Here is a 25830-nt window from a genome sequence, read left to right as displayed (position 1 = left end):
TTTATTTGACTTCACTAAAAATACCCACCCACTAGACACTTGCTTAGTTTGAAGGTAAACAGAAACTCTGTTCTATGGGTAGGGAAATAAGAAAGTGCAAGTTTCAAGTGACAAGTGAGAGAAAGAACAGAGTAATTTGAGCATTCCAGCAATGACTGCTTTGCCTGAATAACTTCTATAGGCACTAAAGGACAGAAATTACCTGAACTGCAGCTAGCATTCATTTTGAATTATGCTTCAAGTAAGTGTGAAGTTATCCCAAGAGCGGAGCTCCCTTCCCTCACATGGTATAGCTGGGAAATTGCCCAGTGCTGCATCAGATAATTAGAAATGGCCTTACATAATGAAACAGAAAATTCCACATGCCAGGAGGCTCTCTGAACAACACTAGCTGTTATGTACAACAGTGCTGTTATACATGTTTAATTATGAGCTACATGAATTAATGAATTGTAAATCTAAAATGATAGAAAACCCTCTCAAGATAGAAAAAAGATTTATTTTCTTGTTGGCATTAAAATCAAGTTGGTATTTTTAATAGAATTAAAATCACTTAAAAATGAGCCTCAGATTTTGCTGGTGTTCCCTGCATGCAGCAGCTCAGCTCAGTTAATAAAAATCTTTACTTATGTATCCTGCAGCTTAACATCCTCATGGGCTAATTACCTTTTCCTCTGGAGGAGAGGCTGCCATCAACCAGGTAGGTAACAACTCTACTATTAGGGAAAAATTAGTACTGGGCACATTTTTTTCTTACAGTATTACCTTTTTTTTGAGCTCAGACATATTAAAATATGTCCTCATACAGCAAATAAAGAAACATATACAAAGTGCAAGTTATTTAAAATCTAGTTATGTGGGGCTTCTGCTGCCTGAAGCCAGGAAGGGCAGAGAAACTCAGAAGGAACCTTCTAAGTAAACAGAAGGAACAAACAATTGAAAGCAAACCCAGACAGCTACTTTTAATTATTAAAAAGTTAGTGGCATATCAAGAATGTGTTTGCTAGAATTTATCTTTATCAAATACCATATCTCTTCTGTCAGGTTGTTCAAAATAGCCATTACAGTAACAACAGCAGACTCAAATGTGCAAATGATCTGAAGTTCAGAGTTCTAGCATCACTGAAGGTGCACTACTTCCTCCTTTACACTCCTACTCTACCCCCCATAAAGTATTTAAATGTAATTAAACATTAGCAGTAATTTCCAGGGGCTGGGAAAGGAATGGTAAATTGGATGCGGCTGTGTTACACTCAGACAGGGACCTAAAAGAATCCCTTCAATAGCATAAAAAAAAATAATAACTTAAAGAAAAACCAAACAAAATAGCACCTTAATGAGGGCCACAGCCAAAACCAGCTCATCACATATTAGAGCAGAGTGGCAGAGTAATGTATGAAGAAGTCAGTAGGTTTCTCCCGAAAAGACTAAAATACTAAAGGAGCTGACTGGACCATTTTCAGCTAAATGGCTCCCTCAGAGGCCTGCTCCTGTTCAGCCTCGTTCGCAAAGAAGGCATCAAGGTCCATTAGCTTCTGACTCAGAAGAGCATCTAACTCTGCACTCGGGAGTGCAGCTTTTTTTGCCCGGGTGAAACTACCCACTGCTTTGATTTTGCCTCGTCTCTTCCTTTTCCGAGGAAGAGTAAAGTCCTGAAACTCCAGAATCCGCTTCCTCTTCTGCTGGCTGACAGAGATCAAGCATCCATTTTTCTCCTTGGGCTCTTCAAAGATTGTTTCCAAGCTCCTAATAAAAGCAAAGGATAGAACCCATGAATACTCAGGGAGCAGATAACCACCTTACCAGGACAGGAAGTCCAGTGGATTTTATAACCCAAGTAAACACACTTCCAGCTTTTACATTCTTACAGTTCCTTCACACCTCTTGTAATGTGTACTTGCCTACAGTGTACACCTCCTGCAACTGCACATTACTGCTAGCTAAATAACCTGTTATTGGTGCACAGATTGGGTTGCTTTCAGTCCAAAAGCACAATTACAGAAACAGTAGAAGATCAGATTTTTGATCTTTCCCTACCACTTTAAATGAGAGCAATTTAAAAGATTTATCTCCCTTTTAGCTTTCAGACACCTTTAATCTCCTTTCTCTCTGCCTAAGTAATGCACATTTATCTTGGTTTTCTCATCAGAAAGCAGAACCAACCTGGCTGGAGGAGGGGACTTGTAGTTCTTGTTTGTGTAAATTTCTTCTAAGCTAAATTCTTTCTTCTTAAGCCTGAAAGTGTAACGAAGAAATCAGTCAAGGAAGAAGAATTTCAAAACTACCTCTCTTCACAACAAGCAGGTTTACAAGAGCCAGTATGAGTCCATTTATAAGAGACTGCTTACCTTTTTGGTTTGGGTAATCCCATTGGAGTAAGGTTAGGGTCTGGCTTAGGAACAGTTTTCCTGATTGGGATTTGTGAGACTTTCTTTGGCCTCTTTTCTGGCTCAGTCTTAAGAAAGAAAAAGGGATAAAGACAGAAGAAAAAGTTAAAATGAAGGAAATAACAACCATACTAGTCAATAGAATTCCCTTTTAAGTGTACATTATCTATAGAATAATCATTCCTCTTTGCTTTGCCACCTCCATTCTGCTTGAATAAAAGGAAGAAGCATCACAGACTAGGCATAGCAGCCTGTTTTCTCTCCTCATCTTTAACAGTTATTAGACAACATTCAGTAGCAAGAACTTGAAGTTCTGGGGAACCAAGAGCCCGAGACACCTAAAATCTAAAATGAACTCACTTTTTCCAGTTCTTTGTCATCCTGGGATCTAAGACAGGCTGGAACAGAAGCATCACCTCTATCAAGAGCATGGACCTGGAGTTCAGATGCTGGAAGCCTGGGGGGAGATGGCGATGATTCCAGATGTGAGCAAGGATTAGGTAATGGAAGAGGGAATGAAGTTTCCAGACTGTAACAGAGAAAGAATGGAACATATTAGATTAATACCCAATTTATGCTACAACAGCATACCATGCTCTCAGGTGATATTCCTAAATTGCAATATGAGGACAAAAAGCAATGCAGTTCACAGTAATTGCCCAAGTGAGTGAACTCTTTCTGCAGTACAGTTAAAAGTTTACAGCTCTACTTAGTAGCTACTGATAAAAGAAAGTGATTAATCCTCCTTTTCTGCCAGCAAAACTTTGACACAACTATTAATTATACTTTTTGTTTCCAAATAAATATAAAATCTTTATCTTTGCCATCCCAAAGCTGGAAAAGAATAGAAGGAACATGCAGCACCTAGCATCCTGACATCAGTCAAACAGAAAGAACAGAGATCCAAGTAAGGAAACAAACTTCTCTAGTATCAGATATTCATTTAATAAGCAGTGGCACATGATGTTTGAAAGTAACAGAATTGCTCTGTGCAATGAGCTACATGGTGTTTGCATTAATGCCCTTCCACACTTCTCCATTACACGATCCAGTCAGTTTACTTCACTAACTTTTTAATCAGAAAGCTATTCTTGCAATAAGCTGCCAAAAGCTGAAAGCCAAACTGACATAAGCAATGTCTTTCTGAGAAAATTTATGATCCCACTACTCAGAATAAATGCCAAAGTTCAAGAGACTCACCAAATCTCATGACCTTCAGTCTGTAGTGCTTCCATATTCTGTATAGGTAAGTGCGGTGTGATGGCATAGCTGGTTCCAAAGAATGAACAAAACAAAACAAAGACAGACAGAAATTAGGTCTACACTATAAAACAGTTGAGGGGAAAATTGTTAGTATAAACTCGACTGGAAGACAAAAAATGCTAGCATCAGGAATGGGAATGAAAGACTAAAACGATGAAAGAACAAGCCACATCTGCCATTTAGTCCACTAAATTTCACTGACAGCTTGCTAGGGAAATAGTCCTACTTTCACTTAAAAATGGTAGTGATGAGAAAAGGAAACAAAAGTACAGAAAGAGGGAGACAGCATTAGTCTGGAACTTGTAATTGTTTCTATGAAAGTCTATATTCCTCATTCAAAACCCCCAGGTTTTAAAATTAAAGTAACCAAAAACCATGAAGGATTTGGCTACTAAATAAAAAAGAAGGGAAAGGAAACGTTTCCATCAGATTAACTCCCTGTTGTCTCTAACTCCCACAGTCTTACTTGAATATACTTAGTTGACTGGAATAACCAAAGGCCTTTCCATAAGGGTTGGTAATTACCATAACTCTATGTCATAAAAGCACAGCATCTCAAAGCCCTTCAATATTAAGCTTTATTTTTGTGCTCATACTATTAATAGCAGGGTGGAAAAATCAGCTGGGACAGCTTTTATTACATTAAACAGCAAATCTTGTACTTGCTGTTCTCCCAAACTAACAGCTAAATGTATGTCACAGTTCTAAGGCCAAAAAGTTACAGCCAGACTGCAATGCTACAGATAAATGAAAACCAACCATGCTGGCAGCACAGATAAGTCCAAATATAAGGAGGTCAGAAAGACCCATTTCTTGTGTTTGCCATTTAATATCACAACCATAACATTTTTGTTTTCTCCATGTTCCAGTTGCTATCCCAGTACCTGGAACCTGTATCAGTAGTGCATCAGACCCTTCATGCTAGAGGCAGAGCTTACTGATTTATGCAATAATAATAAAAATAAATTACAGGGGGAGGGAAAAAAAGACACTTTAGAAATTTTGAATCCAAATGAGCACTAATTAGAAAAAATATTTCACTTAAAGAATGCTTTTACTGGAGGTGGAAGTGACAGAAGAGTCTTAGGCAGGAGAAATACTCCAGTTCCTTGTTTTCCTGTTATTAAAACAACTAACTATGAATGAAATAATTTAAAGAGGACAAATCTGTGCCAGAAATAAATGGGCTGTGGACAGCTGGGAGCCCCCTGTTGATTTTTCTGTTTTTTTTTAACATCTTAATTTTAAAAGGCAAAGATTTTTGATCATACTGGGAGCTGAAAATGTTTTTATTCTGCACCAAACATACATCCTGTATTCCTGTATTTATACACCAAACATTTATTTCATAGGAGACTTTTTTTTTTCTGAGTACACACAAATTTAAGATAGATTTACTGAATTATCCTGTTGGCACTGTTCCTGCTAATGGCTTTCTAAAAAGATTTATTAGTTGATGAGAAAAGGTTGTCAATCTTAAGCAAAATGGGATCTAAAATTGTGTCAAATACTTGAAAAGTTAGGTTTTGTTCTTTATGTTGCTTTATAGCAAAACCTTTAATATTACTTTTTGCTTAACTGTTTTACGAATAGAACTTATTTGCTGCACTTATTTAAATTTCCACAAACCATCTTTTCAGCTCGCTGCATGCTACAACAGCTTCACCTTAAAGCAAATCTGAATGGGCAGAATTGAGGCGCTCTAATACATGCCACTGTAGGGTATTTTAGAGAAAATAAACCCAAAGTTAAAACAGTCTAAAACTCAGTTTGTTTTTCACTTGAAGTGATGAAGTTTGATTTGGCTTCTTTCCCTTTGGGATAAAGATCATTCATAGCAATACATTCAGTTTTTAAATTACCCTTTATGTTAAGGAATTATATCCTCTTGCACTTCAACTAACTGGATATGCTGTAACAAGCTGCCTGGGAGTCTGTGGACTTAAGTATAGGAGAAAACATGGAGCATAAAGTCAGCTCTGATCTCCCAGTCCAAGGATAACATGCCTCAACAACACAAAGAAATTCACCTCAGATGCAGGCCTGAGTTTTAAAAAAGTGTTTGTTTTGGTTTGGATGAATGGCAACAATATCTTATATTTAAGTTTGGTGCCCAAACTCTAGTTTACTGGTGTGATTTCTTCCAGAGTACTAATCTGTTCTCTAGAAAATTAAGCATGATACATTGACTCACATGGAATCAAAAAGAATGCAGGTCCAACAGAATGTGCTGTGAAGTTGTCTCTATGCCATTCTTCAGCCTCGTTCTTTCAGTGCAGACAGCTCCCAGAGTGGAGCAGTACTTCTATAAGCTCACTCACACCTTTGGTAGGCATTAGAACTTATACTAAATGAGGTACTTAAACTTTTAGGTATGTTATCCTTCTCTACAAAGCAAAGTAGAGCAGTAGTTTATCTGACAAGAGTTTTGGTTATACATATGTCGAGCCACCGACATAAAATAAGCCATATTCAACAGTTCTTTAAAGGCTGCCATATTAAAGAAAATATTTAATCAAATGGACTTTTCTATAGTGCTGGTGATCCTGCACTCTGTGTCCAGAAAGCTCAAGACCATAAAATCAGGGACTGAGCTGCCTGTGTCACTCAGGCATAAAGGGCAAAATCTTTGCTCAAGAGCATGCAAAAATCCTGTAGCAGAGCTAGGAACCTCTTCTCTCATTTTGTTTCCTAGTAAAAGGAATGCCAAAGTTACATATAATGAGTAGATACCAGTCCTCTTCCCATTCATAACAAGAATGATGCACACACAAAATTCATTACCAACCTGAAGTGGAGCTACACTTGCTTGTGCCAGCAATACCTCAGTCACATACTATCAAAAGGCACAGCATACATAAAGAGGTTTCAGCTAGCATGGAAATGTTACGGAATACAATTAAAAATTTAACTGAATTCCACCTCTCGCTCCTCAGGATTCTTCCTAATCTGATATTGGGCATTTTTCAGTGGTTCCAAGTGGCACTTGTGGCTCAGACCTCTGAAAAAAAACTTCCCTACCTCAGAAATCCAGTTGTTCTGCAGTCACTCTGAACAGACCTAATGAAGTAGCTCACCTTTCTGCATTATCTATTCTGATGCATGGTGTGAATATTTTGCAAGAGAAAAGAAAGAGTTAGCCATTCTGCCAAATAGGAGACTGTTAAAGAAGTGAAGGCGAATATATTTAAATTCAGTTAACAGACTGTTCTGTATGGAAGAATCTTCCATGTTGAGGCATTTTTGGAGTAGAATGTGTAGACTTGGAACAGGGGAAACTGACCCTCCACTGCAAGCTGCAATTACTCTCTCCCTCTCAAAAAGGAGCAAGTACATACCTTGTATATATTTAATCTCAGAAATAAATTGATGGGTTTTACCTGTTTGCGATGCCCACAGTTGGCTGCCACTTGCAATCATTGGAATGGAGAGGAGTGATTTCAGAAGGCCAGGCAGAAGGACCATGCTGACTCCATATGGATAGTACCCTGCCCAATGAGTATGGCAATGAAGAGACGAGGTCATCTGATACAGAAGGTGGATACCTTGCCCCTTTCAAACCCTGTGCGAATTGTGATATAAATAGTCTCTGGATGGTAGGAATATGACTAGTTATATTTCTTCTTCTTGTCCAAATCCTGTAGCATCCAGGGGAAGAAATTGCTAACACTGTGTGAAGACCAGCCATGGAGCAACCGCCTCTTCTTTCAGCTATGGCATTCCTTCGCCGGTCACGACGAAGGACAACAGCCCCTGGGGTTGTTAGAGAGAGAGAGGAATGCAGTTCATTATTTGGACTGGAATCTTCTTGGAAAGCTGTTGTATCTGAACAGCTCTGAGACAGGAAAAAAGAGAAAGTCCACTTCGAAGGCGGTGCTGGCGTTCCTCCCAAAACTGGTCCGTGATGTACAGAGTGCTGGGATGTCATCCCTGTGAGGTCTGTCACAGGACTGGAGTCCAATTTTATGTGAAAAGAAACTGGGAAAACTGTGGTATCCAAAAAAGAGGTTGGAGGCTTGTGGCTCAAGTCTGAAAAAAGTATTTTGGTAGATTCTACAGGATAAAGTGCCAAAGGCTGAAAGCTGAACATCTTGGTGCACCAACTGTCAGCCCAGCGTGACTGTAAGTTCCTGTTAATGCAAGAAAAGGCTTCCGATAGATTCTTATACCTACGTTGGCTGTACCTCTCACCCGCTGGAAGAAGTTCAGCAGAACGTGGCAGAGGTTCTACCTTATGGCTGCTCTCGGCAGGAGCCAGGAGCTGGCTGGCCATGGCAGACAGCTTGCTCAACAGTGCTGGTTCTTTGGTACATTTTCTAAGTCTCAAGCTGTTCAACAAACTGCACCTCTTGGCCCTCTGCCTTGGCATATGCACACACCTCATGGCTGCTTCTGCTCCCGGTGCTGGTGGTTTACATGGGAAGTACAAAGATTCGAGAAGTGTGTTTTCCTGTTTAGGGAATACCTCTGGGGGAATCTCAAAAAAAGGTGAGCTTCTATTCTTTTTGCTTTTTCTTACTACTTTTAGCCGATATGATGTGAGAACTTTTTTGCATGTCCTTCCAGGCTGTCTCTTTAATGGAAGAGGCTCTCTTTGCTTAGCTGTAGTTCCAAAGGCACCAGCGATTCCATCATACCCTAAATTAAGGTTCAGGTTTTGCATTTCTGAATCCTGAGTCTTCAAAAACTGTGAACTAATAACATCTGTGGTAATCTTTGGCCTTTTGACTTCTTGTAAAGTGCTACATAGTTTATTTTCACTGCTTCCAACAGCAAAAATCTCATCTGAAGGACTTTCAAACTTTGTATTTCTTGATGTCACCAACTCACGTGAAGAGCTGCACAGGAGTCCAGAACTGTGCAACATACTTGGTCGCAGTGTGATTTTTGCTTTCTCTTGATATTCTGCCTTCTGTTCTTGTTGTGCCTTGTCTGACAGATGTTCTTCCATCTTCTTACACTTCTTCTTTTGTTTAGGTACCTGACATTGCTCTATTTGATCACATCTCTCTGAACCTGAAACCTCATTTTCCTTGCAAACAGAATGAGTTGGTGTAGTGTCCTGGCCTTCTGTAATCAAATTTACATTATCTTTGCTTTGTGCATTTAATCTGTAAGGCACACATACTTCATTGCAAACCACACAGTTTGGGGGTAATTCTTTGCAACTGTTTGGTAGTGTCGTAGGTGGGTAAAACGGGGTCATTGTATTACACTGCAATTCTGGTGAAGTTTCTGCATCAGATGCAGCTTCAGCTTGACAATCACGCCGAGTTTCTGACAGGAGATTGGTACCTGCTAAGTTTCTGAGCTTTGTATCACTTGTTCTTTCTTTTGAAAGACTATTTAAGTTAGATCTTGGGATTTCTTCCAAAATCTTTCCATAATTCTCAGTACTGAGAGGGACTATTTTGCTACCAGGCTTTTCTGAATCTTCTGAAAATGCCCATGAACAATCTTCTAAATCAAGAAAAGAACCTGTGGGCAAGGTTTTTCTAGGGTCTACTTCTCTTCTCATCTTCTCTTCCACACATGTATTCCTAAACTTCTCTCCACAGTGAGTCCTTTTTGGTTGGGTCTCATCCATGTCTTTTATGCTTAGCATGCTATGCCCCTCAGCTCTCAGACTTTCTTTGCTGTAGGCACAAACCCTTGAGCATTTTGCACCATTCAGAAAGCTGGTTGTGGCTTCATTATCTGACAACGGAACCTCAGGTTTGTTGGCTTTTCTCTTACCAGACATTGTTACAGAAAGAGGCTTTGCCACTGAAGAATCTTTGCCAAAAGCTTCAGCTGCAGATGAATCGCAGTTATCCATTTGTGCATTCCCAGATAACAGACACTGCTTTTCTTTCTCAGGCAGAGAGATTCCCAGGTCCAGAACTGATGGTGTTTCTGAATCCACCTGAGTCTCATTATAAGAGTCTTGGATGTCAAACTTTCTGAAATGGGACACAGCAATACCCTTTTGAGTGTCAGTTTCTTTACAAGGCTCAAATGTTAACTGTGGGGAAGAGTTACTTAAGATAGATTTTATTCTCAGACTCTTGTTTTCTGTCTCTGAAAGCGCATTCATACTTTCTGGCTTATATGACAGACTCCGAGGAATTGATGAGAAGGGCAAAAATTGGGCACTAACTGGATTTTCCTGATCCTCCACTGATGACTTCACCTTTGGCAAAGACTGCTGCATTTTGTTTCCTGCAAGTACTGGCTCTGCTTTCTCTTCTGCACATTTGATAAAGCAAGCACGCTGTGAACAATGTGATTTGCTATCAGAAAAGCTTTGTTCAAGACTTCCTTTATCTTCTCTTTCACAGCTGTTCTTGTGTTCTTTTTGTTCGATTGTCTTCTCTTCAGTTAGATCGCTGACGAAGCCCACGTCTCCTGAGCAGTGTTCATTTCTCTCACCATTTAAAGAGTCCAAATCCATTGCACTCTCTTTCAGAGTTCCTTGAAAATTGTCCTCTCTTACATACTCAGGAGCTACTGGAGGCAGGTCGTTACCTGTTTTTAACAGTATCTCTTTGCTCTGACTAGAGCCAATTGATATTTTGGTTTCTTCCACAGAGCTAGCCTTAGTTTGTAAGCCAGTCTTTGGCAGTTTACTTAAACTTTCTAAATGTTGCTTGCTGCCTGGAATCGGGCCATCAAACTCACTCTGAGACGCAAGATTTTCCATTGGACGAAGGGTCTTCTCTGCTTGAATATTCCTGTTGCTGGGTAACGGACACCTCTCACAGACTGAAGCACTGTACTTGGAGGGGTTAGCTGTGAGCGATGACACTTCTTCCTCCTTACACGCTCCCAGTTCTCTCTTCTTTGGGCCTAATGGAGAGTTGCAAAATCCAAAATTATGAACACAGGCTTTTTTGTTCAAATATCTGACTAATAGCTGTTCACTAGTTTTATTTCTCTGATTGCCTTTAGGAACCTTTGAAGAATCCACAGTTCTTATTCTATCAAATTCATCTCTCTGGAGAGCACACACGCCGATTTGTTCTTTTGCCTCATCTCTGCCACAAACAATTTCACTGCCATCTGTTACTTTACAAAGACCAAATCAGTTCAAAACCTCCATATTCTTATTTGGAACCTCATTTCTTACCAAGGTAGCAATAGACTTCTCTGCAGTGTAAGCTGAGCAAAGTGTGGGCTTTGCTGTGGAAACATTTATCCCATATAGATCTACACCTCTGTTGCCCCAGACATTTTCACAAGGAAGAGATTCACATGCCAAAGGGAAGTGTGCTTTTGGAAAGATGAGTGCCTTTGAAGCTTCTCCTTCCAAATTATCATTTTCCTCAGTCTTCTTATTGACCTCAACATTAAAGGAATGACTGTTCAGGAAAACATCATCTCCATGTGTACTCCCTGATAAAACACAGGAAGTACTGGCAGCTGTACACTGGTTTTTCATACTCTGATTATTACAATTCCATGTGTCACTATGTTCATTTTCTAAACTAGTGACCACACTCTGTGTATCTCCCACTGAAGACTTCATGTTCTTTTGGGAAATTTTGCTTGTCACATTAGGGTTCTCAGAAGTCCTGGACCTTACTGAAGACTTGAATTTGTCTTTATGAAGCACAATTTTAGTGACTTGCTCCCCTGTTGTTCCAGAAGCACCAGCTAATTCTTTTCCAGATAGATTATCCTGAGCCTTGTCCCTGCTTGAAACTTCATTAGCAGTACAAGGCAGACACTCATTATGATGAGGTTCTCTTGATTTTTGTACAACAGGAGGTAGAGTTACATTTAGTGTACAATTCAAATTAGCTTCTTTGCCACTGGAGAAACTGTCATTACTATTAGCTTCTGTAGCTTCAACTAAACTGCCAGCCAACTCTTCTGCTGTTGCATTACTCTCACATTCCTTTTCAAGTGGTTGTGCCTCAGGTGACCCTTTTTCTAGCTTGGTACTAAGATCCAGACAGCTGTGGCTACTGGGAGGAGAAATTTTACCAGAGGGATTATAAAAGCATATGTCTGTCTGTCCAATTTCACAGGAAGCAGTGTTGCTCCTTTCCATCAATAGACCATTTTCTTTCATATCATCCTTGCATAGATCACTGACAAAGAACTGCCAGTGGTCCTTGTTCAATTTATCACCATTTCAAATTTTTCTTTTGAGAACTCCTCAGGAGATGAAGCAACAGAACTAAAAACTGAAGAATGACAATGCTCAGAATTAGCACCCTCTTGACCTTCAGGAGAGCTACAAACTTCAACGCTACCTCCCACAGCAGTTTTTCTCCAGCCTTCAACAGCCTCTTCAGATTCAGACCTGCATGATTTACCTACACTAGAACTTCCCTCCCTAATATCAGATTTAACACTAGATAATCCTTTCCTCCTTACCACTGAGATCTGCTCTGTTGGTACAGATATGAAGGTTTGATTTTCTCCAAACCCAGTTCCATGATCATAATGAGTCCGAGTTTCCATGTTTTGGGGGAGTTCATTGCTAACTCTGGAGGCTGCAGTACTATTGTTTTCTAGTGGGGTATTTCTGAAGTCCTGAGGACAGAATCATAGAATAGTTAGGGTTGGAAAGGACCTTAAGATCATCCAGTTCCTACCCCCCTGCCATGGGCAGGGACACCTCACACTAAACCATCTCACCCAAGGCTTCGTCCAACCTGGCCTTGAACACTGCCAGGGATGGAGCATTCACAACCTCCCTGGGCAACCCATTCCAGGGCCTCACCACCCTCACAGGAAAGAATTTCCTCCTCATATCCAATCTAAACTTCCCGTGTTTCAGTTTTAACCCGTTACCCCTTGTCCTATCACTACAGTCCCCAGTGAAGAGTCCCTCTCCAGCATCCCTATAGGCCCCCTTCAGATACTGGAAGGCTGCTATGAGGTCTCCACGCAGCCTTCTCTTCTCCAGGCTAAACAGCCCCAACTTCCTCAGCCTGTCTTCATACCGGAGGTGCTCCAGTCCCCTGATCATCCTTGTGGCCTCCTCTGGACTTGTTCCAACAGTTCCATGTCCTTTTTATGCTGAGGACACCAGAACTGCACACAATACTCCAAGTGAGGTCTCACGAGAGCAGAGTAGAGGGGCAGGATCACCTCCTTTGACCTGCTGGTCACGCTCCTTTTGATGCAGCCCAGGATACAGTTGGCTTGCTGGGCTGCGAGCACACACTAAATCCATCTCATGTTCATTTTCTCATCAACCAACACCCCCAAGTCCTTCTCCACAGGGCTGCTCTGAATCTCTTCTCTGCCCAACCTGTAGCTGTGCCTGGGATTGTTCCAACCCAGGTGTAGGACCTTGTGCTTGGCATGGTTAAACTTCATGAGGTTGGCATCAGCCCACCTCACAAGTGTGTCGAGGTCCCTCTGGATGGCATTCCTTCCCTCCAGGGTATCCTGGACACCACACAGCTTGGTGTCATCGGCAAACTTGCTGAGGGCGCACTCAATCCCACTGTCCATGGCAGCGATAAAGATGTTGAACAAGACCGGTCCCAACACCGATCCCTGAGGGACGCCACTTGTTACTGGTCTCCAGCCGGACATTGAACCATTGTCCACAACTCTGTGTGCGGCCATCCAGCCAGTTCTTTATCCACCGAGTGGTCCATCCATCAAATTGATGTCGCTCCAATTTAGAGACAAGGGTGTCGTGTGGGACAGTGTCGAACACTTTACACAAGTCCAGGTACATGCCATCAACTGCTCTACCCCTGTCCCTCAGTTCTGTAGCCCCATCATAGAAGGCCACCAAATTGGTCAGGCAGGATTTCCCCTTAGTGAAGCCATGCTGGCTGTCACCAAGCACCTTGTTGTTTTTCATGTGCCTTAGCATGCCTTCGTGGAGAATCTGCTCCAAGATTTTGCCAGGCACAGAGGTGAGACTGACTGCTCTGTAGCTGCCTGGATCATCCCTTTTCCCCTTCTTGAAAATGGGGGTTATATTTCCCTTTTTCCAGTCATCGGGATCTTCACCTGACTGCCATGAATTTTCAAATATGATGGCCAGTGGTTTAGCAACTTCATTTGCCAGCTCCTTCAGGACCCATGGATGGATTTCATCAGGACCCATGGACTTGTGTACGTTCAAGTTCTTAAGATTATCTCGAACCAGATTCTCTCCTACAGCAGTCCCTGGGTCTGCCTTCCAAGACTTGGGTGGTGTGGTCAGAGCCTTTGCCAGTGAAGACCGAGGCAAAGAAGTCATTAAGAACCTCAGCCTTCTCCAAATCCAGGGCAGCCAGTTCTCCCAATAGCTTCCGGAGGGGGCCTATGTTGTCCCTAGTCTGCCTTTTATTTGAACGTACCTATAGAATCCCATCCTTTTATCCTCAACATCCCTAGCCAAGGTTAATTCTAACTGGACCATAGCTTTCCTAACCTGGTCCCTAGCTTCCGGGACAACATCCCTGTATTCTTCCCAGGCCGCCTGTCCTTGCTTCCACCTTTTATAAGCCTGTTTTTTTCATTTGAATTTTCCTCAGCAGCTCCTTATCCATCCAAGGAGGTCTCCTGCACTTCCTTCTAGTTAGGATGCAACACTCCCAAGCTTGTAGTAGGTGATCCTTGAATATCAACCAAGCGTCTTGGGCCCCCCTGCCCTCTAGAGCTATATCCCATGGAACCTTACTAAGCAGGTTCCTCAAGAGGCCAAAGTCCGCTCTCTAAAGTCTCTCACCTGAACATGTGCTTGGTTTTCTTCTGCACAAGAAAAACTTACACAAATCAGAACCATATGCCATATAATTTAGATCACCAACATAATACTTATTACAGAAGGCAAATAATATGTATTTGTAACACTGAAGCTCAACACAGCTGGGTATTTTATCTGCTCTATCCTAGAATACAGCTGTGCAGAGTAGCCATTTCCATTCCTTCTTCCTTAAAGGCATTTTTGTCAGTAAGTCATCCCCAGGAAGACAATGTGTGCCTCATTCTGCCCAAGCAATGATTATTAAGAAACTGTTTTGTAAACTCACAAAGAAGGGGCTAATTCAAATTACAGTGAGTGTAGAATATCTTCATATTCAAAACTTCACACGGAATGTATTTGCTCAGACTTCTGCATACCTTATCTGTGGTTTCTACTAAGAACCAAGACTTGGTGGCATTCTAAATACAAGCTTTGCTTATATCACAGCACAGAGGGAGAAAGAAAACAAATACTAGATGCAGGCAAAGTGACCAAAGTATTTGAAGCTAGAAAATTATGGATCGTAATGAAATTAAGATTTGTTTTGTTGCCCTCTTCCTTTGGATTCTGCACTTTAATCTTCATTTTTTAAAACATCAGCAAATGGAAGAGTCTCTTTCTTTTCCACATCTTTGCTATTACTGCTCTCATATTATCCAGCTTTGAAACAAAAGGAAATGCAAAACATCTGCTGTTAACACCACTTTCTGCTTTGGGGTAAACAAGTATTTGACTTAAATAACTAAAACACATCTTGTACATAAAAGGGCCTCAGGAAAAGTGCACATGCTGTCAGGAGAAGGCAGAGGATTAAGTTTTCATATTGTTCTAGCTACGTAGGGTAATAGTTTCTACTGTAAAGCAAAATAAATGAGCTATCCCACAGTCACTCATCAATTCCGAAGCAACAAAAAGTAATCTGGGACAGCAGGTTGCTAAACTACACACCTGTGTTCTTCAGAGATCCCACTGCTTCGGTGCAACAGGTTCCCAAAGACTTCAATTCATGCTGGTTTAAGTGAGGGTCCTCCTGCAACAAGACAGGAATATTAGTGGAGACTGATGGATTTCCTGAAATGTTCAGCATGTTTCAGGGGCTGCACCTGCTCATCTGAGTCAGTTCTGAGTAAGAACACTACTGAGAAACCTCAGGACACATCAGTCCTTGCATGGAAGCAGCCTTGCATTGCAATTTGTTCACACAGTTCCCATCTGATCCTATCAGTCACTATCGTCTCCCTGTTAAACCCTGATGCATCCAAAGGTTTGTGTTTAGCAGCAGTGAAGTTTTGTAATCTACGCAGTCAAAATATAAGCACCTTAAAATGCAAATTGTCATGAATTTGAATCAGAAGAGTAATCCAGTCCCTAAGCCTATCTCACGTCCCCAGACCATTACTGTACACTCTGTAAGACACGTGCGCTTTCTCTTCCTTGGTAGAACTTGCCTTGTACCGCTCCTTCCCTAGCCTCAAAACCACAAATCCAGGAGCAGATGACCTCAGTGTAATTGCAAAAAACCCTAAGCCAAACCAAGGCCCCACAACCAAACTACCAGCACTATGAAATATGGGAAAACTCATCTTGGAAAACTGAATGACTGGCAACTTCATTTAACCTCATTTTCACAAACTTCTAAATAAATCCATCAGATACCAGAATCCAGAGTTAAAAACCCGAAATATTTTAGTATTATGCAGAATACAGTAAGCAGGTCTGTAAAACACAGAACTATGCACCATATCCAGGTATTCTTAATGTCCTTTCCAACCCTAACTCTTCTATGATTCTATGATTTCCTGGCTGGTGTGAGTTCAGTCACCATACTTTTTTTCTCTCCTATGTTCTTCTAGGGAGTGTAAAAACTATTTACAAATGAAAGAAAACTGAGTTTTGTGACTGTTCAGTTTTCAATAGAGTATTATTTAGCACATCTTTCAGCAGCCTTTACCTAGAAAGAACATCTTGATCATCAGGGGTGATAAAGCGGAGGAGTTAAAAAAAGCCATGTAAGTCTCCTTTTGAAAGAGGAAACTGACTGCGATTTCCTCTCTCAATACAAACAGTAATAGTAAAAATGATGAATAATCTTTATTTTTAGATTAAGCCCTGAAATACTAAACTGAACCCCCTGTAGCATTATAATACTATTACTAGTCTGAAATAACTATTAGTATTATTTACCTTAATAACTATTATGGTACCAGTAGAATATGCTGTACCCACAAAACTTGGATACTGGCAAGGAGCTCTATCTAAGTTGTTTCTCGTTTTTTTCAGTCAGTTTTGCTCTGCGTTCTGCTACATCCCTGCATTACACCATCCCAACAATGTCTAAGAAAATGGAAAGCTTGATGTTACAAAACACTGCTTGTCTCCTGAAGTAGGGTCTAATTTTGCACTGGACCCAGGCAATCCAAATAACAACACCCATGCCAGAAGCCCCAAATAAGAAACAGGAAACCACATGGACAAAGTCATCCACCCAGTCACTTTAACCCTACATTCAAAACATCACACAGGGATGCATTTTGCCATTTGCTTACTTGTTTTTCCAAGCTTCCCCCAGGAGCAGGAGTGCAGCATTCAGTATAATACTCCTCAGCATCTTGTGCCTGTTTGCCACCTCTCTGGTATCCCTCACTAGAACAGTCTAGTCTCCTAAAGTTCCTTTTTTTGCATTTTTCATCCTCTTCAAGGTCTCCAGACTTCACCAATTCTTCACCAAGGGATTCTGCTGGCCCATAAGAAATCACCTGGAGCACATCACCCAAACCCTGGCAGAAGCTCTCTACTCCTGGTGTTGCGCAATGCTCCACTGACAGACTGCTGCCGTGTGCCAGCACAGGCACTGACACACCAGGCTTTGCACTTAACCCAACCTTAGGCTCCGACACAGCCATAAGTTCCGTGGAGATGCTTGTGAGCAGCCCAGGGTACACCTCCTCTATTCCATCAGACCCCGAAGAATCAAGGAGAGATTCCACCCCAGATGAGAGCATCAGGGCAGCTGAAGATTGGTTCTCCTGAGCTTTTCACAGTTTACCCTAAAAATAAAAGCAATGTTAAGTCAACATACGTAGGAGTAATCTCCAGATTAAGAGGCACAGCTTCATTCATCAAGATTCCAGCATGTATGTTTAAGAAAGCTACTTGCAAATAACGTTTTAAGGAAGGAGCTGAGAAATGTTTGAGTTTCTAAGCAAATGCTCATTAACAGAGGAAGACAGCATGAACAGAGAGACATCCCCAAGCCTTGTTTTCATATTCAAACTTCTTCCTGCAAATATAACGTCATCTTCTGGAATACCTGAAAACAGACTATCAAGCACATCAGTAGGGCTCATATTAGGCATCCTACCCCTCAGCTAAAACCAAAGCATCATTTGTTTTCCCGTGATTTTGTTAAGTTTTTAATCTTCGAGGGAGGAAGGGAAAACCAACTTTTCTTCGCATTTTCTGCCTAGAAGGAACACTTTAAGGCATAATCCATCACACACCGTGCCTCATTAGCGTCTCTCACAGAAGCACCTCACGCTGTACGTCGGATGTGCCGTTCCAGGTCTGTTTGCACACCGCAGGTATCGCGTCGGGACCCTCTTCAGCCCAAACGACACACCCCGATGCCCTGCACCAGCGAGAGCGCACACATCACAGCGCGTAGCGTTCCAGCCGCTCTGACGCCGGCGGCTGAACGAACCCCCCTGTCTCCCCGCTCCTGAAGACACCTCCACCGCCAGGAGCTGTCGAAGCCCGGCGTTGCCAGAGGCATCAGTTACTCAGTTTACAAAAACACGGGCTTGAGCGCTGCTCTCCCTGCTCCCGAACCGAGACAGCCTTCAAGGAACAGGCTCCTCCGGCGCCAGCCCTGCGGGAAGGACCGCACTGCCGACGGTACCGCCGAGCCCCAGCTACGGCACAACTCGAACCGACCGCTCCTTTGTCCGGAGCGCGGCGGCAGCGCGGACAAGCTCAGCCCAGAGCCCTCCTCCTCCTCCCGGACAGAAGCCCCGGACAGCGGCGGCCCGATCTGCTCTGCTCGTCCCCGGTGGTCCGCACCCGCCCCGAGGCGGCGCGCTGAAGGTAATTATGCAACCGCCGCTGATTCCCCCAGCGCCGGCAGGGAGCGGGCTCGGTCCCACAGAGCCCCCACCGCGTCCAAGCAGGGCCGGGTCCACCGCCAGCCCCTCTCCCCCCGCTCCGCCTCACCGGGGGCGCCGCTGCCCATTCCCAACCGGCGGCGGCGAGCGGAAGAGGCGGGCCTGCGGCAGAGACATCCCCCCTCTGCAGCCCGACGGCGGCAACGTTCCGGTCCCATTACCTCAGCGGCAGCCGGCCCCGCGCCGCCCGCGCCCTCCGCCGGTCGCATCACTTCCTCATCCGGGCTCGCCCGTTCGCTCGCTTGCCCTTAACAGCCGTTGCCCTGGCACCAGCCCGGTGCCCGCAGCCCCCCCCGCCCCGTGTAGAGCCCCGCCCGCCGCGCCGCCAGGGGGTGTCCCGGCAGCGCGCCTTCCCACCCGGACCGGGACTATGCGTCACGTGACGCGCGCGTGCTGGCTCGGCGGCCCCGGATGCGGAAGTGGCGAGCGCCGCCGTGGGGGCTTCGTCGGGACGGTGCCGCCGCCGCCGCTGCTGAGGGACACGGGACAGGAGGTCAGGGCCCTGCGCTTGTCCCTTCCTCTGTGGCCGCTGGGAGGGACGGGGGGGGCTGCCCTGAGGCCTGCCGCGGAAAGGCGTCCCTGGCAGTGCCGCTGTTGTCCCACGGCAGCCGGTGAGCGGCCCGTGGCGTCTCTCGGACGGTGTCCACTGCTCCCCTGTTGCTGGGGCTGCCGAGGTCCGCGCTTCGGGGCGGGGGGGGGAACTACTCCTTTATCCTGCTAACGCTGTTTTCAGCTGCGTGGTGGAGGGACGCGGCGTTACCGCAGCGGGGTTAGTGCCTGTGAGCGCCGGCCAGGAGTGCAGCGGGTTCATTCACGCTCAGTTTCACCCGTGCAGGGCCCGGTGCGCCGTCAGGGCCTGCAGCTGTGTGCCCGCTTCTTCCAGCCTCAGTTCTAAGTTTGTTAAGATAAACTCTGTAAAACCTTCAGACTTTGGACGTGGGGTTCCCCCCCACCATGCCTTTGTAGCTCGCTAATTGAATCGACTTTCTGAGCGGCACATCTGAAACTCAGTGCTTTAGTCTGTTTGAAAGGCACTTTTAAGTCCTGCCTTTTGATTTGGTGTAAGAATAGAGTTATAAATAAAAGAGCTTATATTTTAACGAGGCTATAGTTTTATGAAGAAAACTGCATTCTCACTGATAATTTCCAGTTTAAACACACTTCCAAAAAGAGTAAATTGGAAAAGTAAAAGTCATCCCTTGAAATATGCTTTATTTTAAATGAAAGTGGCAGGAAGAGATTAATGTGGTGGTTGATGCAGTTAAATGAATTCAGATGGGTGCTTCAGATGTGTTTGCTTGGCCTTTGTACCTCTGCTGGCTGCAGCTCTGCTGCTTTGGTGTGGAATCATCTGGCTGTGGACTCCAGTGCCTTTGAGACATGTGGAAAAAGATGTGTGAAGGGGAGGGAATGAAGAAAACAGAAGATGTAATAGGCAGTGGGTGTAACTCTGGGTATTCATGTTAATGCATTTAATATAGGGTTCAGAATTTCTCCCTGAAATAGGAAGGAGACTTTAAGAGAGTGGTACTAGGAGGAGCGCTGGTAGGAGAGGTTGTAAAATTGTTGTAAACTACTAAACTTTTAGTTTGGCATTTATTAAACTTCGTAATGTGCCTGCTTTCAGGTGTGCCCTTGGCTGTGTGGTGGTACAACAGCCTGTGTTCACATGCAGAGTATAAAGAATGGTCTGTGTTTGCTTTCATTTCCATATTAGATATGCAAGATGTCTTCAACTGTTTTTACTCAAAGCAGCTGAGAAGAACTGGAATTCAAGATGAGAACTAACAAGGTGTACAAGCTCGTCATACATAAGAAGGGGTTCGGAGGCAGTGGTCAGTATCTCCTGGTTTGTAACAATGAGACCAGCACTCTCTTACTTCATTGAAAGCAGTTGATTTATTGGTCTTTCTAACAGAACAGTGGAGATGGGACTTTGGTGTTACCAGCCCGTTTGGAAAGCTCTTTTTTGGTAGCAAGATGCAGCAGAATAAAATTGCATTTGTCAGAACAGAATGTGATTGCACCTAGAAAATGAACTTGCTTTTTTTCTACCTCTTCTCCTTTTGTTGCATCTTTTTTTTAACCTTGTATTTCAGTCACCCCAATAAGTGGCAGATATGTCAATGACCAGTGCCTGTGTGTAGGTGTGTTTCTGTGTACTAAGAACAATGTCATTTGTTTGATTGCTCCCTACTAGACTCACAGCATGCTAACATATCTCGTTAAGGTTCCTGTTAGGCTGTCTACTTTCCTGCTGATGTGTGTTAGATGAGAAATGCAAGAGATGATCCTGCTTGCCTCATTAAGGCACTCTTGTGTCCAACACATCTTTTGTGAAAGTTCTGGGATTGGAAAGAGAAGTTTTTGCCCCCAGAGTGGCCAGGCTGAAGTGACTGCTACTGCTGAACCCAGGACACCAGGGGCGCTGTCGTGTAGTGGATATAAAGTGTTGCTGACCTGTTAATGCTGTGATGGTCTGGTTATGCGGAGTAAGCTATTGCATACGAACATGCAACTGTCTTTTTGGTATATATCTGTTCATTGCAGTTTTCCTCATTTGTTTATGTCTTGTAGATGATGAACTGGTGGTAAATCCTAAAGTATTTCTTCAAATCAAGCTGGGAGATGTTGTGGAAATTGCACATCCCAATGATGAGTACAGGTGAATTCTCTCTTTGCTGATATCAGTCAGGTGTGGTTAGAGCACTGAAAGGGTGTGTTCATGTGCAGCAGTTTCTAGTGATGGGCTCTTAGAGCAGGGAGAACTTTGCTTCAGGGTGCTGCCGTCTTCTGCTTGAAGAGAAGAGGATAACTACAGCAGGAGCTCTTTCTTAAAATTTATGGAGTTCTTTGTGTTTGGTGCTATTTTGCTGACCTTTCACAGGGCAGATAGCACCTGACTGTAGAATCTACAATGGCTTTGTCCTCTTCATAGATGCGCTGATGCCTGGTTACTATTCTTTCATCCTATATTATATCCTAGGCAAAACTAAAACTTCCTGCTCGGCTATAAAAACATGAATAATCTTTACAGGAAGCTGTTCATCCTGCAGCCTGTATCTGAAAAGTAGCAGTTTACCTGTTTGAGATTCCAAGATGTTCATGTGTGACTTATTTCCCATTTAGAGTATCATCTTTACCTCAAGAGTACCTTATAACATGTAAGAAAAAAGATAGATGATGTATGAAGCTTTCTAGGAAATATTCGTGTTTATGTTTAGCTTATGCCATGCTCCATGTTACTAAACAGTTTTGAGAGAGTGATTTGCCAGAGTAGACTGTTGGTATCTCAGCTTTCTACCTTTTTTTCTTGTTTGCATGCTAGTCCCCTGCTTCTACAAGTGAAGTCACTTAAGGAAGATTTGCAGAAAGGTAACTTTAAACTCATAGTACACAGTAAAATCAGTGACAGAGATTATATTATTGATCTGTACCTGTGATTGACTAATGCATATATTTGAACTCTGTAAGAAAATCAGTGCTTTGTCTCTTTAGGAATGGAGGGGTTCTAATTTTATCAGAAAATGAATAGCCAATTTTAAATCTGCTTTTGGTTAGGCAATATGTGGTTATGGTTTAAACAAAATTGGCTTTTTAGCTTGAAAGTTTTGTTTCTGCATTCTCTGCCTAGCTTTATACCTTTCCTTCTTGCAGGAATTAATTCAGCCTAAACTTTGAGTTTATCTTGCCTGCCTTGATTTTAGCGACTCTGAAATTGGTCCATAGCTGAAGGAAGCTGTCGTCTTTTTCTAAGGCCCTAAGTGTTTCATGACAGTCTCACTGTGTTGCTTTTGTACTTTTAAACCACATGAAACCTTTTGGGAATGCTCACTACTTTCTTGTCCTTTCTTATGTTTGTGACAGAAACTATAAGTGTGGATCAGACAGTTGCACAAGTGTTCCGACTGCGGCCATACCAGGATGTCCACGTGAATGTTGTTGACCCAAAGGTGTGTGGCTTTGCGGCTTTTTTCCCATCTGTTCCTTCACTTAGCTCGAATCAGAGTCCTGTGAACTTCCATCTACAGTAGTATTGGGGAACAAGAGTATATACTTTTATTGGAAAGTATTTAGCCTTCTTTCCTAAGAAAATGAGGCTTGGGCAGTTGAACTGTTTAAGTGTCTCTTTCTTCACTCCCTGCCATCCCTGCTCTCTTTCTGAAGTCTGGGGGCCAGCTTCAGCACAGCTTGATAGAAATTAAGAAATTTCAAAAGCCTTTAAATTTTAGAAATTCAGGATAACCGGGCAGAGTAAAGAGAAACATTTTGTAAGTGGCCGAGTCAAAAGCAGAGTCATGGCATGGGCATGCATTATCTGACACCAGATACCCTTGTAGGAGAGGCATCTCTTGTAAATATCCTCGCTGCCAAAAGAGCTTCAGTCAGAGCATACATTCAGCACAAGACCCAAATCTGCAGGAAACAAGGTTTCCTTAATGCAGTGAACAACGGAAGTAACTTGTTTCACTTGCGCTTCTAGTTTGCACTGATACTTGTAGCACAGATTTAGTTCTTGGGCTTTTCTGGTCCCAGTGTACAGTGTCTTGCAGCTCTCAGTCATTCCAGGTACATGAACAACTTTGGCAGTTACTCTGAAGGGATTTCACTTTTATTTTGCATCCGTCAGGAGTATTGACTTGCTTTAGACCAGCTCTCCCTGTAACATTTGGTTCTTACCAGAACAGACTGAAGGGAACTAGTTAGAAACAACCAGACCGCTGTTTTTCTTCCATTTCCCAGGAGGTGACTTTGGACTTGGTGGAGCTGACCTTTAAAGATCAGTATATTGGGCGTGGCGATATGTGGCGACTGAAGAAAAGTTTGGTAAGACCTCTGTTGTGATAATATGTGGGGTGAAGGAGATCATGTACCTTTTTCTTTGCTTGCTGTAAAGGAAAATAAGCATTATACAAAGTATAGAATACTGAGGACAAGATCAGCAGCTCCTGAGGAACTCAAGCTGTAAGTGGTACCTTGGAGTTGGAGAAATAGATGTAAATGTGTTGCAGAAAAATGTAATCCCATCATTTCCTACTTCATTGCCACGCTGTGAATTACTGCTTTGGGCACTGAAAATGCTGTGAGAGTTTTTAGCTGATATTCTGAATTTTAATGCTTTACTATATTTGGAAGGAATTGAATCCAAATGTTTCTCTAAGTAGAAGCATGCTGAAGTGTTGTCTCTCTGATAGCACCGCTTAATAAGCAACTCGTTTGTTTCCACATCTCTAAAACAGTCTTTGGCTCCTCGAAGCACAGTGAATTAGACAGATGAACCCAATAAAAGTTTACATGTGATAAAAACTATTTTCTAGTGCAGAGGTTCTGTAGGCTGAAGTATTAGTTGTAAATACTCTCAGTGAGCTGAAGTGTTAGTTGTAAGTATGCTCAGTGGCTTTCATGATTTTATGCAGAAATCAGGTGTTTGTGGATATTTTGTTTGTAAATTGGTCTGCTCACTCTGAGCCTTCTGTTCTTTTAACACCTGTAACTGTTCTTTCTTAGGTCAGCACATGTGCATATGTCACTCAGAAGGTTGAATTTGCAGGTATCAGGTCAGTGTCTCCCCTTAGAGCTTGCTGTTACAATATTATATTAATGAGCCCTGAGTACCCAACTGGAGAATCTTCTCTGAAAAATCCTTCATGATTTATTGTTCTCTTATTCTTCTACAGTTTTCCATCAACACTGCGAGGTCAGGGAAGGCTTCTGTCTGATTTGGGGTGGAAGAAACTAGTATCAGGACAGCCAGCAACACTTGTTGCCTCTGATCAATGCCAAATAATTGTCATTTTACCACTTACAGTATTTCTCACCCTTCCCAAGATGTTTTAATAGTTTAGATGAGGATTACTTTAGTTGCTGTTGAGGTGAGAAGGGGACAAGATAAGGTGCAGATGCAGAGGGAAACAGCTGTTGGGACGTCTTTTGGATTAAAGATCAGGTTTTAACCCAATAGATTTCTACTCTATCTTCAAGTCGTCATTGAACGTAGATTTTGGTACATCCCTTATTTGCTCAAATACTGATTCTGTAATCTTCATGTTCACTCTGGTTAACAAATATTCTGCACTCTTTTTCTTCCAGGGCGCAGGCAGGTGAACTATGGGTGAAGAGTGAGAAAGTCACTTGTGGATACATCAGTGAGGATACCCGGGTAAGATTTCAGCAGCAAAGGAAGTTTCTCCATTCCTTTCTTTGCCAGGTTTCTTGTAATTCTATCTCGCTTGCAGATTTGTATGGATCACTTGAATTAGCCATGTTGTAAGGGGAAGAATGGCGATAAATTCAGGAGAATGAATGATCAGTAAACTTCAACTCTTCTGTACTGGCAGCACTAGGAATTACTTGGGCTGTTGAAATGTCAGCTTGTTAGGGGGGAAGTTCCCCGTAGTGCAGTGGGCACAGTTGTAGAAGTTGCTCTAATTGCCTTCAGCCTGTGGACCTTTTAGTGAACTTACCTTTTTTTACATAAGGTCCTTTGTTCCTTTGCAGGTGGTCTTCCGCTCCACTTCTGCCATGGTTTATATTTTTATCCAGATGAGCTGTGAAATGTGGGATTTTGATATTTATGGTATGTAGGTAACTGACCCGCCTGGTTGTGGATGTGGATGGCAGCAGCTGTCCTTTCAGCCCCTATGAGAAAACTGCTGCTACTATTTATTTCCACCACTGCTGGAAAACTAAAATACCCTGCCCTTGCCCTAGGCAGTGTTCTGAAGTGCCTTTTAGACCCTTACATACAGTGCCACACTTTTCTGTCTCCTAGCTATTCCATAATTTTCCTGTCCCTAAGGTAAGGCCTGGGTGCCATTATCTCAGTGATGAAATGCAGGGGGGTATCAGAAAGGTTTCTGTGGATATGACCATGTTTGGTGGTGAGGGTAGGCACAAACCTGTGCGAATCCTGAAACTAAAAATGTCTGGAAATCCTGTATGAGGAGGACCTTGATGTTTTAGATTTCCCTTGAATTTGGCTTAGTGAGGAAGCAAAATCCCCTCCTTAGCCCAGGTGAAGTCAGCGAGAAGTATTAAAACTTTGGGATTGAAAATGAGTCACTTCTCTGTGTCATTGCCCTATTCTATTTTTTCCACCTTTAATTCTTTAGAAAACCTCTTGCCATTTCCTCTGAACATGTGTTTATGCATATGTAACTGGGCAGCTACTCAAAACTGAGCAGGGGGTCAGTTGTGCATGCTATGCCTAAAAGATAGTACAGATGCTTTCCCAGCATGCTGCGAATGTGTTGGAAAGAGGAATTTAAAGGTCAGATCCTTTTCACAGTCAGAGTTGTGTTTACATCCTCTCAAACATTTTCATGCTTTTTAA

The 25830-nt window shown here is 42.8% G+C and overlaps 2 protein-coding genes across 16 annotated transcripts in view; one reads left to right on the top strand and one right to left on the bottom strand.

Annotated features, from left to right (window-relative positions):
• Positions 1 to 264: 264 nt before the first annotated feature.
• PRR14L (proline rich 14 like) lies at positions 265 to 17616 on the bottom strand. The gene is made up of 9 exons (XM_057411272.1): positions 16884 to 17616; positions 15286 to 15367; positions 14320 to 14342; positions 7031 to 10713; positions 3588 to 3656; positions 2748 to 2916; positions 2349 to 2455; positions 2164 to 2235; positions 265 to 1746 (listed from the first exon to the last, which is right to left on the bottom strand). The coding sequence occupies exons 1-9, from the start codon at positions 17337 to 17339 to the stop codon at positions 1464 to 1466; spliced, it is 4944 nt and encodes a 1647-aa protein (XP_057267255.1). The 5' UTR covers positions 17340 to 17616; the 3' UTR covers positions 265 to 1463.
• A 782-nt stretch (positions 17617 to 18398) lies between these two features.
• Positions 18399 to 25830, top strand: part of DEPDC5 (DEP domain containing 5, GATOR1 subcomplex subunit) — a 47779-nt gene continuing 40347 nt past the window's right edge. For 6 of the 15 annotated variants that reach the window (XM_057411430.1, XM_057411426.1, XM_057411429.1 and 3 more), the window contains exons 1-9: positions 19767 to 19951; positions 20215 to 20332; positions 21075 to 21162; positions 21826 to 21872; positions 22365 to 22450; positions 23241 to 23324; positions 24006 to 24055; positions 24588 to 24657; positions 24996 to 25074. In XM_057411430.1, coding sequence (XP_057267413.1) covers positions 20275 to 20332; positions 21075 to 21162; positions 21826 to 21872; positions 22365 to 22450; positions 23241 to 23324; positions 24006 to 24055; positions 24588 to 24657; positions 24996 to 25074 — 562 coding nt within the window. In that variant the 5' untranslated portion in view covers positions 19767 to 19951; positions 20215 to 20274. Of the gene's footprint in view, positions 18421 to 19765; positions 19952 to 20214; positions 20333 to 21074; positions 21163 to 21825; positions 21873 to 22364; positions 22451 to 23240; positions 23325 to 24005; positions 24056 to 24587; positions 24658 to 24995; positions 25075 to 25830 lie in introns of those variants that run through there. The other 9 variants (XM_057411428.1, XM_057411427.1, XM_057411425.1 and 6 more) reach the window with 3 other exon arrangements.

Source organism: Pezoporus wallicus, unplaced genomic scaffold (assembly GCF_028554395.1).
Source record: "Pezoporus wallicus isolate ANWC-B61680 ecotype Strahan unplaced genomic scaffold, APGP_CSIRO_Pwel_v1 contig_6401, whole genome shotgun sequence".
NCBI classification, from domain to species: Eukaryota; Metazoa; Chordata; class Aves; order Psittaciformes; family Psittacidae; genus Pezoporus; species Pezoporus wallicus.
The sequence above is the reverse complement of the archived record's forward strand: the minus strand, read 5'-3'. Positions and strand labels throughout refer to the sequence as shown.